The 12,960-nt window shown below is 40.0% G+C and overlaps 1 protein-coding gene across 2 annotated transcripts in view; it reads left to right on the top strand.

Annotated features, from left to right (window-relative positions):
* The window catches only part of SGPL1 (sphingosine-1-phosphate lyase 1), a 61,699-nt gene that overhangs the window by 26,713 nt on the left and 22,026 nt on the right, over positions 1–12,960 (top strand). For both annotated transcript variants that reach the window (XM_030798070.1, XM_003271205.4), the window contains 3 exons: positions 6,323–6,390; positions 9,882–10,029; positions 12,792–12,868. In XM_030798070.1, coding sequence (XP_030653930.1) covers positions 6,323–6,390; positions 9,882–10,029; positions 12,792–12,868 — 293 coding nt within the window. The remainder of the gene's footprint in view (positions 1–6,322; positions 6,391–9,881; positions 10,030–12,791; positions 12,869–12,960) is intronic.

Below are 12,960 nucleotides of genomic sequence, written 5' to 3' on the forward strand. Positions count from 1 at the left end.
TTGTTTTTTGTTTGTTTGTTTGTTTTTGAGATGGAGTCTCAATCTGTTGCTAGGTGGGAGTGCAGTGGCCTGATCTTGGCTTACTGCAACCTCTGCCTCCCAGGTTCAAGTGATTCTCCTGCCTCGGCCTCCCGAGTAGCTGGGACTACAGGCACGCACCACCACACCCAGCTAATTTTTGTATTTTTAGTGGAGATGGGGTTTCACCACGTTGGCCAGGATGGTCTTGATCTCTTGACCTCGTGATCCACCCATCTCGGCCTCCCAAAGTGCTGGGATTACAGGTGTGAGCCACTGCACCCAGCCCTGGTTTGGTTCTTATTTTTAAAATCTGTTTAAATGTAAAGCAGTACTTTGTCTTCTGATTGGTCAAGTTAACAAGACTCTTGTATAACTAATACTCCTTACATTGATTTTTTTTTGGATTTGTAGTTTATGTAAAAACACCTCAGAATTAGTCACTGTAAGGATCCACAGAAATCTCAGTATGGCGTAAACCTTTGGTACCAGTTTCTTCCCTAGAACATAATTATGTCACCTGGAGTTCCCAGAGCAGGAATGTATTGCTTTCATTTTGTGCTATCCTTTTCAGTAAAGATTAGGTGAAATTGGAACAGCACTTATATGGTGACCATTTGAGCGCTTGTTATGTGCCAGGCACTGCATCAGGCTGTGGGGGTATCTGCACAAGTAGTACAGGATCTCTCTCCTCTTGGAGTTGAACTTCTGGTATCAGGGGATCGTATACTTTGAGCTTCCTAGAAGTGACTCAGTGCCAGATCAACATGGGGAAGAAGAGGCCACTTCTCAGGGTGCAGAAGATGAGCAGTCTCAGTGATCTGCTTCTGAATCTTCCACCTTTGCTTAGGATTAAGCCCCTCTCCTGCCCACCCACCTTTTTCCCGCCTAGAAACCTGGTTGCGTGTTACCTTCTTATGAGTTATTTTCCTCTGCAGTCTGCGCTTGGTAAGTGTTGTTAGCACCTAAACACAAGTAGTAGATTTGGTGCTGGATGTTCTATAACACTCCCCTGCACCCTTTCCCCACTCTTAGTAGGGTATGGGAGTTAACTTCCTTGGGATAAGAAAACAGTAACATTAAGATAATCATTAGCTGTTTCTCATTTGCTTGAAATTTCCCCACCACTTTGCTTCCCTGATAACACCTGTTTAAAAGGGCTCTTTATCTGTGGTTTTTCTGCCTTTCTTCTCTTGTTCAAGGAAAGTCAATTTAGAAGCCAGATTCCATTTTTATCTCTTTACCCTGCAAATAGCTTCTTAGCCATTTATGGCGCAGTAAACATTGCAAAACATGACAACCAAGAAGCAAGTTCCAACTGCTTAGAGTTTTTAAATTAAAGTGGAAATGTAACGTGACTCTCCTGTGTAAATCTGTAGCTCACTCCAGCTTTAAAAACCTTGTCCTCAGTTGCTGCTCCTAGTCCTTGCAAGATTTTCTGATAAACTCTTAAGAAATTAGACTGGCCAGCCCTTCCGCTGCATCTGCTCAATGGTTTGGATATGGATGTAGCTCGTGTCCTTCTGCTCCTGCTTATTCCTTTCCTAGGAAGTATTCAATTCAGTGAGTAAGGGGCCCATCTCAGAGGATTCTGAGGGGTAGCAAGAAATGTACTTTCTTTTTATTTTTTAACTTTTCATTAAAAAAAATCAGTCTCTGTTTATCCATCTTTCTATTATAAAATATATACAACATATAATTTGCCACTTTAACCATTTTTAAGTGTACAGTTAGTCCTGTGGCAGTAAGTACATTCACATTATTGTACAGGCATCACTACTACCAGAACTTTTTTATCACCCCACTGGAACTCCATTTTCATAAACATCAAATAATAACTGCCCATTACTCTCTCCCCCATCCCCTGGAAACCACCATTTATTGTACCTCCTTGTTTTACAAATATACTACCATTCAAAGGTGGTACATTTATGAAATAAGGCCAAGCTTAGAAATCTGAGATTTATATTTTACTTGCTATGATTAATATTAACTTTAGGTATTTACTTCTTTTTAAAACAAATTTTAAAATTAATTGGCAAATAAACATTGTTTGTATTTATCATGTACAACATATTGTTTTGAAATATGTATACATTGTGAAATGGCTAAATTGAGCTAATTAACATGTACTACCTCCCATATTTTTCTTTTTTTTGTGGTTAGGTATTTACTTCTGTTTTCAGTTATGCAGCTCACTGTGCCATACATTTTTCTTAGCTAATAGTAGAGACACAGCCATCTTAGGTTCTGATACTTATCTGCTTTTAGTGGTCAAAAAGGAATATGCTGGCCTCTGAGAGGCCAATTTTCCATGAGAAAATTGTTAGTCGTAGTATACTGATGAGATATGCCATCTAAATCCTTGTGGGCTGAACTCCAAGCCATTTGAGGTTTTTTTTTGTTTGTTTTTTTGTTTTTTGTTTTTGAGACGGAGTCTCACTCTATCACCCAGGCTGGAGTGCAGTGGCATGATCTTGGCTCACTGCAACCTCTGCCTTCTGGGTTCAAGCAATTCTCCCTGCCTCAGCCTCATGAGTAGCTGGGATTATAGGCTCCCACTACTACGCCTGCCTAATTTTTGTATTTTTAGTAGAGATGGGGTTTAGCCATGTTGGCCAGGCTGGTTTTGAACTCCTGACCTCAGGTGATCCGCCCGCCTCAGCCTCCCAAAGTGCTGAGATTACAGGCCTGAGCCAACATGCCCAGCTGAGTTGTTTTGTTTCTAAAGATATAAAACAAAAGCAGTGCATATTCACTATGGAAAAGTTGGACAATATGGATATATAATAAGAACAAAATTAAAATCTTACTACTGAAGGATACCACTATTGTATTTCTCTGTTTCTATATCTGAATCCAGTTTGAACCATGCAAAATGTAATTTTGTAAAAAAAAAATCGTCAAATGTTGACAATTTTATACAATTAGCACATATACACACAGCACACTTTGGTAACTTCCAACTTGAATTTTAGACACAGATAAGAATGTCTTCCCTCCAGAGATCAGGGATAATTTTGATAGAATATTCATTTTTTTTAGCACTTGCTCACTTGCCATGTGTTGCTGAACAATCAAGTTATTTTTAGTTATACTGCACTAAAGGAGTCTGAAGTCTGGACGAGTGATGAATTTTGCTGATCTTCCAACACTGAATCCTTCTTGAGGGAAGAGAGTATTTCTGGAACAAAGGATGGAGCCTGGGGTAGAGGAGAAGTGGGCAGCGGCATGAGCTGGGCAGGGGTTACCAGCCTCTTCCTTAATTCTGCATCTGTGATTATCAGCACACAGTTTATTACTTTTACTTTAACGTTGATTTTAACTGTGGGTTGTCCATAATTCACCAACAGAAATCAGCTTTATGTCATGGAGGAAATGATAAACTCTCAGTTTCTTGTTGTGTCACTTTGGGCGACACCCTTAAGCTCTCTTAGCCCATTTCCTTGCAATAAAGTGGACATCATAATAGCTGCTTTACCTAGTCATGGGTAATATGAGGACTGAATGGCATCTTTTGCATGAGTGGAATTTGTAAACTGTTAAGAACCATGCATTGTTCTTACACTGGCATTTTCTATTTTGTTAAACTTTTTAAATTCTTTTTTTTTTTTTTTTTTTTTTTTTTTGAGACAGAGTCTCGCTCTGTCGCCCGGGCTGGAGTGCAGTGGCACAATCTCAGCTCACTGCAACGTCCGCCTCCTGGGTTCAAGCAATTCACCTGCTTCAGCCTCCCAAGTAGCTGGGATTACAGGCGTGTGCCACCATGCCCAGCTAATTTTTGTATTTTTAATAGAGACAGGGTTTCACCATGTTGGTCAGGCTGGTCTTGAACTCCTGACCTCCTGATCCGCCTGCCTTGGCCTCCCAAAGTGCTGGGATTACAGGCGTGAACCACCACACCTGGCCTCACGTACCTTTTTTAATGGCGAGAACACTTAAAATCTACTTTCTTAGCAATCTTGACGTACGCAACACATTTTTATTTACTATGTTACCATGATCTCTCGAACTTATTGCTTCCATCTAACTGGAATTTTCTATCCTTTTGACCATCTCCCAGTCTTCCTTCTTCCCCTTACTCTCAATCCCACTAAAAAATTCTAATTACTTTTCATTCTGTACCTCTGGGGACTTTTGAGATAATCTTTTTAGGTCATGGCCATGAAATCTTTTAATTTTTAGTTTCTTCATCTCTGATGCTGTATTCTGTTCTTTTTACCCTGTACCATTTTTTTCTCACAACTTCCACAAAATTAGTGTATTCTTTTATCCTCCACCTAGTCACATTACTATACTTCTGGACAGCTGGTCCAGTTTGCTGATTTTTAGACTTCTTTTTACCTCATTAATTACTTCATCAAATAAGGAAGCATTTCTGAATGTGTACAGCTTTAACAGTTAGAAATAGTTGAATAACAAGAAGCTAAAATACCCAATATTAGATTACAGTCATTTGATGAACTATTATAACATTAAAAAATATGTTTAGAAAGAATTGTTAATAATGTAGAAAGTGCTATCAGTGAGGAGGATACAGTTATTTTACATTATACAGAATCTCAGGTATGTATTACAGTGTGTAGAACATAGGGCTAGAAGGCAATACTCCAAAATTTAAACAAAAAGTAACCACAAACAAGTGGTTTCAGTCTCTTTGTCTTCTTATTCAGTCTGTGTCTTAGTTACCTGGTTTTGTCCCAGGGGTTTACAGAATGTGGACTCTAGGGAGAGTTAGAAAGAGAGGGATGCAGCTGAAGCAAAAACAGCTAGCAGAGATGCAAGGCATGATGTGATAGATACAAAAAGGGGGTGCAGACACATCCCGTGGTTGTTGAGTGAAGAGGGAGCTCCTTCTGGCCAGGAAAGTGGGAATTCCCAGATCTCCTAGGAATGCAGTAGAAGTTCATATTCAGTTCACACCTTGGATAAAAGCCAGGCTTAGATTCTTATAGACTCAAACAGAAAATTCCTATGGTGCATTTGAAGCAGTATAGAGTCCTGGGAATCCTGGACTGAAAATACAAAGACTTCAGTTAAATCTTTGCTCCATCACTGATTTTATCTGTGGCCTTGAGCAAGTTTTGATGCTTTGATCTTGCATTGCCTTTTATGTCACTTGTGGATAGTATATAATGCCTTCTGTGCCAGCCTCAGAATGCTGTTGTCAGAGTCAGTCGAGATACATTGATTGTGAATGCATCAGAAGGTCTATTAGTCTATTTAGATGCCATGTATTTATGATTATTATAATCGACAGGATTAGTATTCCCTATTTGTTCTATGTACTGCCTGACACATTGGGCTCTGGCATCTGCGATTTTTCAAACTTTTTTTCCTTTTTGTTGAGACAGGGTCTCACTGTGTTGCCCAGGCTGGTCTCACCCTCCTGTGCTCAAGCAGTCCTCCCACCTTGGCTTCCCACAGTGCTGGGATTAGAGGTGTGAGCCACTGTGCCTGGCCAGCATCCACAATTTTGAGGGCATTTGTAGGTCCAGAAAATGTTAGAATCTGTGTTGGATGAGAGGCTGGACATAGATCCAAGAAAAACAAAACTAAAAACAGGCTGGCCATTAGTCTTGGGGGAAGGAAGAGAAATGTTGAACATCTAGAAACCTTAGGAAGGTCAAGAATTCTGGAACATATATATCATTTGACCTAGTAGTTCTGCTTCTGGGAGTTTATCCTGTAGGTGTGCAGTATGGTGTGTATTACAAGGTTATTTCAGCATGATTTGTAATAGCAAATATTAGAAGCAACCTATATATCCATCATTAAGGGGCCGGTTAAATAAATTTTGGCACATCCATAAAATGGAATACTCTGCAGCTATAAAAATGAATGAGGATGCACTGATCTTTAAGATAATACTCCTAAGTGGAAAAACAAGATCTACTACAGTGCTAGAGTGTGCTACTTTTTGTGCAAAAAAAGGGAGGCAAATAAGAATACAGCTTTACTGTTGGACGTGTATGCATAAAGAAACTGGGGGATAGCATGAGGGTCGGGGGGATAGGTTTGAGAGAGGGAAGCTTCACTGCTTTACTGTGTGTGTTATGTGTTTGTATTTTTAAAATTTTGAACCATGTAAATATAGTACTTATTTACATGGTTATAAGTACTATATTTACATGGTTATAGTAAAATTTAAATTTGAAAGTTTTTTTTTTTATTTTTTAAAGGAAAGAAACTCTTTGCAATTGGAAGGCAAGTGAGGTTGTGGAAGACACGTTGAATGGTTGCTATATGCCAGGTCATATCCATGGAAATTTCTTTGAATAAGAGAACCATTTGTTTCTTTTAGGTTTATGGTCAAGGTTTAAAAAGAAATGTTTTAAGCTCACCAGGAAGATGCCCATTATTGGTCGTAAGGTAAGTAGAATCTGTATATGTCATTTTTTCCCCTCTTGATAATCATACTTCTTTCTTTCTATTTACTAAACCTAATATTCTCAAAGTGGAGGGGTGATTTTGTCCCTTACCTCCAGGGGACACTTGGCAGCATTTGGAGACATTTTTGGTGGTCACAGCTTGGATGGAGTGGTGCTCTTGGCATGTAATGGATGGTGGCCAGAAATGCTGCTAAACACTAAACATCCTACAGTGTACAGGACAGCCCCCACCACCCGCCAAACAAAATTATCCGGCTGGAAATGTCAAAATGGCCAAGGTTGAGAACCCTGACTTAACCCTTTCTCCAACCTAACTGGCCAAAGGAGAGATGAGAAGCCTGTTAAGGAAGTTAAGAATTTGAAATGAGAAAACCTGACTGTATTGTTAGGTGCTTTGGAACAATATTCAGCTGGCTGACTTCAGGTGTTTATCTAGGATTTGGGTGCTTACATGGTTTAGGTCAGGGGTCGGCAAATGTTTTCTGTAAAGGGCTAGATATGAAACATTTTGGGCTCTCTAGGCCATATAATGTCTTGCAACTCCTCACCTCTGCCCTTGCAGAGGGACAGCAGCAAGAGGTTGAGGAATGAGCCTGGATGTATTCCAGTGAAACTTTCTTTACGAATTCAGGTAGGCCTTAGTTGGTTCCTGGCTGTAGTTTGCTGATCCCAAGTTGCACAGCGCTGTCTCTTGCTCTTTGCAATTATCTGTATTGTAGTATGCCCCCTTTGTTATGTCCTCTTGGCCCTCATCCATGCCGAGGATAAGGTAGTCACCTCTGTGCGCCTCCCACAGGTTATCACAGATGAACATAAACAGGGCAGGCCACTTGGCAAGCTCTAAGGAAGGCATATGAGTCCTTGGAATCTTCATCTCCTCCAGTGCCCTCCCCTGACGCCCCTTTGGTCTTTCCCAACTTTACCTGCCTTCAAGTTTTCTTTTACTTTTGGCTTTCAGTTCCCTTTCCTGGCTATACCAGGGTTCGTTTGCCAACCCCTGACCTAAAGTTTGCCAGTTATCTTTAACCTTTGGCTGAAATCCATTCAGACCGCTGTGCTAACTCTCCCAGAGATAGGTATCTTCAGGTTCATTTCCTGTAGGAGAGTGGAAGCAATAACAGGTGGTGAAGGGAAATGTGAGCACATAGGCTTCTGTTTGCTCTCCAAATTATTTAATCCCTAAAAGTAAATCTAGTCCTTACGGAGTATAAGGGGTGGGGACAGGGAAGGTATTGTAGAAGATGGACTGTAGCACAAAGGACATTAGGATTTCCCCTTATCTCCTGAATTTTTTTTTTTTCTTCTCGTTCAGTTTTCAGACTTTGAGACAAATAAATGCTAGGGTTCCAGAACCCACTCTTAAACTTATAAAGTAACAGAATTGGAAGATCCTTAGCTTGCTAAGGACTATCTAATCACTTTCCATTTTTCAGAAGCAGATTCTGAGGCTTAGATACAAAAAGTTACATGTTTGTATGTGTGTGTGTGTGCGTGTGTGCATGTATGTATACCTCTGTCATTTATTCACTTAACACATGCTTATTCAGCCACCTGCTCAGTGTCAAGTACTTTTCTGGGTGCTGGGGATATGGTGGTGAACAAGACCAAATCCTTCCTCTCATGGAACTTACATTTTAATAGGAAAGACAGAAAATAAAGAAGTAAACAAATTTATGGAATTTTATTTTGAAATAAATGCTTTGAAGAAATTAAAATTGGGTAACGTAATACAGGCTTTGAAGCAAGAATTGGGGGTAAGGAAGTACTTGTGCTTTCTAATATACCTCTCTGTCACTTTTTGTCTGTTTTATGGCAATAGCATACTCTATGCATGGAAGCTCAGCTTTCATAGCCTGTTCTGTTGCATGAGTTACGATTTTTGTGAATTAATGTTTTAGTTTACAACTTAAAAAATGTCTTCACATCCATAGCATGCCCAGGCATTGCCCAGGAGTGTAGCCTCTGCTCCCTGCCAGTGTGGGCCTCTTAGACTATTGCAGATGTGCTCGAAAGGAGTGGCTTTCCCTGTGGTTTCATTGAGGGCCATATCTAAGAAGATTTCTTGTATTCTAATTATCCTTGGCTAGAGATGAGAAAATCTTAGTGTGGAGTGAGTTCTGGCGTTCTTTAACAAATATATTGCTGAAACAATAGCACTGTGACATGAACAAATCGTGACATGTAGCTTTTCTCCCCAAACCTACTACCCAAGAGTCTTTTGCTATAAGTAGCAGCCCCTGCCCTTCTGCCTCCTTACTCTGCTATTTTTTTTCCCTCAGCACTTTTTGTTACCTGACTTATTTTCTGTCTCTCCTGCTGAAAATAAATTTCATGAGGACAGGAGGTTTTTTTTTCCTGTGTGCTCCATTGCCTAAGTTTGTTTTGTTCACTATGTATCCCTGGCCTGCATATTTGTGAATATGCAGTGAATATGAATGTGAATATGTAAGTGAATAAAAGAAAACAGCTCAGAAGCTGTGGCTTTGAGGATGGAAAAGAAGAGAACCATAGTTGATAAACTGCTTAGCAGAAAGGACCTTAGTTCCTTTTAACATTTTGGGGTCAGACAGTGCAAGCTGTCGACAGCAGCTTAAGGAGATACATTAGAGTCTTCCTGGCAGTTCTTAGAATGCCTTGTGCTAGTGTTGAATGGGGCCTCCAAATTCCTAGTGTGCTGCGTGCATGTCTGTTGAAGGAGCTCATCACTTGCACAAGGACCAGAATCACTTTTACTGCAGCATGGCCGGTTTTCTGGCTATTGTTCCTAGTTCTACCTTTGATGATTTTACATGCACACTGTAGCTGCTGCCAAGGCAGGATCAAAGTCCAAATATTGACCTCAAGGATGTGCTGCTGACTTTAGCAATGCCAACCAAGTGAAGCAGCAGCGATGTCAACGTGGCAGAGAAAAGGGTTATGGGGAAATTGGGTGCAACTTTTTTTTTTTTTTTAAGACAGAGTCTTGCTGTGTTGCCCAGGCTGGATGGAGTACAGTGGTGCGATCGTGGCTCACTGCAACCTCTACCTCCTGGGTTCAAGTGATTGTCATGCCTCAGCCTCTCAAGAAGCTGGGATTACAGATGTCTGCTACCATGCCTGGCTAATTTTTGTATTTTTAGTAGAGATGGGGTTTCACCATGTTGGCCAGGCTGGTCTCAAACTCCTGACCTCTAATGATCCGCCCACCTTGGCTTCCTGAAGAACTGTGATAATAGGTGTAAGCCACCACGCCCGGCTGAGTGCATCTTGACCTTTAGAGAGAAGCTTCGCTTTTCAAATTTTTAAGAGGCTGTTGTACGTGCGAGAAAGTAGCTGATCAGTCAGAATTATCACCATATATCTTTAGGAAAAATGTTAGTCTAGTTACTTGTGCAGTGCCTAGCATTGAGCAGTTGCTTGACTGTCATAATAATTCTGCTGTCTCTACTGTACTCTTGCATCTGGATAACTTTGTCTTTCTTACCTTTGGAGATTCAAGACAAGTTGAACAAGACCAAGGATGATATTAGCAAGAACATGTCATTCCTGAAAGTGGACAAAGAGTATGTGAAAGCTTTACCCTCCCAGGGTCTGAGCTCATCTGCTGTTTTGGAGAAACTTAAGGAGTACAGCTCTATGGGTATGATGCTTGGCATATACATGCTCTCTACTTCCTTAAAGAGATGGGTTTTGTCATTGTTTAATGTTCACATAGGTTAAGAATAACTCATCATTGGTTAATACATGTTTAGGAGGGCCTACTCTCTGTTTCACAGGTTGAATTTCCTATTTTTAAAATTATGTTTAGATTCATCCTTCATCCATAAAGCAAGCAAATCTCAGAGACAGTGGAACTTGGCTTTATTTCCTTTTGTAAGCATGAATAAAACAAATATATTTGTGTTGGAGAAGAGAGAATATAAGATATGTAATACAAATGAAATACATGTTCATGTAAAAATGTGAAATCTGCATAAAGGCACAAAAGAAAATAAGTCACTATAATTCCACCATCAAAGATAAACAGATGGTATCTATCTTTATGCATGTAGCTATAGGTAGAGCTGTCTATATAGTTTACATCTATCTATATATGTATATCTATCTGTTTCTGAGAATGCTAATAGTGTTTGTCTATGTGTATACACATATATGCATGAGCACATATGGGATGGATAAATACACCAAATAGCTTGGTGCTTAAGAGCGTAACCCTGGAACCAGCCTGGATTCATACCTTGGTTTGCCACTTAAAGTATGCCTTTGGCGAGTTACTTAACTTCTGTATGTCACAGTTCCTGTATCTCTACAATGGGGATAGTAATAGTAGTACGGTACTTACCTGAAAAGATGATTATGGGGATTAAATGAGATCATACATGTATAAATGTTTTATAGTGCCTGGCATATAGTAAGTGTTCAGTAAATGTTAACCATTATTGCTATTATTAACTCAAACAGATTTATGTTTGTTACTGATTAAGATCATATTACAAGTACTTTTTAAAAATAAGCTTTTTAGTTTGATATAATATATTTACAGAAAAGTAGCAAAGATGATAGGGATTTCCCTATACGCAGCTTCTCCTGATGTTAACATCCTCTATAACCATGGTACATTTATCAAAACTAAAAAATTAACATTGGTACAGTGCTATTAACTATACTACAAATTCTATTTCTAGTTCATCAGGGTTTTTTTTGTTTTTCTATGTTTTGTTTTAAGCTAATGTTCTTTTTTCTATTCTAGGAGCCAATCCAGGAGCCATGTTGCATTTTGACAAATACCCGTATTTTTAATTTTTTGAGACAGAGCCTCACTGTGTTGCCCAGGCTGGAATGCAGTGGTGTGATCTCAGCTCACTGCAACCTCCACCTCCCAGGCTTAAGCAATTCTTGTGCCTCAGCCTCCCAAGTAGCTGGGATTACAGGCGGGCACCATACCCAGCTAATTTTTAGTGTTTTTAGTAGAGATAAGGTTTCACCATGTTGCCCAGGCTGGTCTTGAACTCCTGAACTCAGGTGATCTGCCCGCCTTGGCCTCCCAAAGTGTTAGGATTACAGGTGTGAGCCACTGTGCCCGGCCTTGATAAATACCCTTACAATTTCTAAGTGACATGTGCTGAGGTCTTGACATTGAATAGTACAAAATTTGATATAGTCTAGGATGTAGATGAATAAAGCAGGGGTTAGCACTCTAAAACCTGGTGTTAAAGATTTCCATGATTACGAGAGCTGGTTGCCACCATCGTATTGCCTTCTCTTTAATGTTTAAGTCACTGTCCATTGCTGTATTCTCTAGCATCAGTAAAAGAACAGGAAATGAAACCGTTATCTTATTTTTGAAAGGCTGGTGACCACTGGTCTGAAGCTGTGTATAGTACAGAGCAGTGTCCTCTAAGGAAAGAGTGAAAGTCAAATGGGCAGCAAGCCAGAGCTTGGCAGATTGCTGTAAGAATGAGTTTGTCTGTATATTTACCACTTAGTTTTCTGTTCTCAAGAACTGAAGATCTTTGCTTTGGAGAGCCCATGGCTCCATGCAGTTTTTAGTTGGTGTGTTTCTGTAATAGCTTTCTCACTACCCACTTTCAACAGGGCACAGCTGCATTGTAGCACAAGGACCAGAGACACCCACATCAACAAATTTGTGGGTAAAATGAAGAATGTCTCGGGGAGAGAGGAAAGTGGAAAGTCAGATCTTATATTCTACTCAGGAACTTTACTTTTCTTTCCACACTGGGATAAAGGAGGTTTATCCCAATGTTGCCTATGTTCCTGATCTTGAATATGCTACAGCGTGTGCTGCTGGAAGCAGATAACTAGTTCTATGTGGGTTTCCAGGCTTGGCTTAAGGGAGCCGGCGTCTGAGACCGGGGTGCTCATGGTTTATACCTCATTGTGGTTTGTTTGCTGGTTTCATCTCTGATGATAATGTGCTGAAATTTCACACTTTTCGTCTTGCTTTCTTCTGCCAACTCTGCCCATAACAGTTCTCAAAATTCCTAGGACTGGATAGGAAAGGAGAGAAGAAGGAAGCTATTGCAGAAAAAGGCCACTCCAAAGCCATATAGAGAACAAAAAATAAGTATAGACAAAGGCAAATGTTCCTGCTGTTAGAAGGCAGTTAAGGATGAGGACAACATTATTATCAGACTGCCTTTATTGTAGCTAAATGCTATTAATATCTTTTTCACATTGCTGATAATAATGATTTTTCATCTTTATTTTATTGTGCTCTTTATTGAACTTTTTTCTTGATTTGCTATAAGAATGCTGTTGGGTTTCCACTCAACATTTTTTTCTTTTGTATCCAGAGGGGTTTCTTCCTGTTTCTTCTTTATTAGAACCTGTCTTCCCAGAGATTCTTGCTTACTGACCCAGTGACCTTACCTTTCTCTGCAGACGTCTTCTGGCAAGAGGGGAGAGCCTCTGGAACAGTGTACAGTGGGGAGGAGAAGCTCACTGAGCTCCTTGTGAAGGTGAGCGTCCAGTTCTTGAGGGAAGCCTATGAGGTCTGTGCCAGTTAACATGACCTCCTTTTTTCTCCTTACTTTTGTAATTAGAAAAATTA

This window comes from Nomascus leucogenys, chromosome 18 (genome assembly GCF_006542625.1).
Source record: "Nomascus leucogenys isolate Asia chromosome 18, Asia_NLE_v1, whole genome shotgun sequence".
Taxonomy (NCBI): Eukaryota; Metazoa; Chordata; class Mammalia; order Primates; family Hylobatidae; genus Nomascus; species Nomascus leucogenys.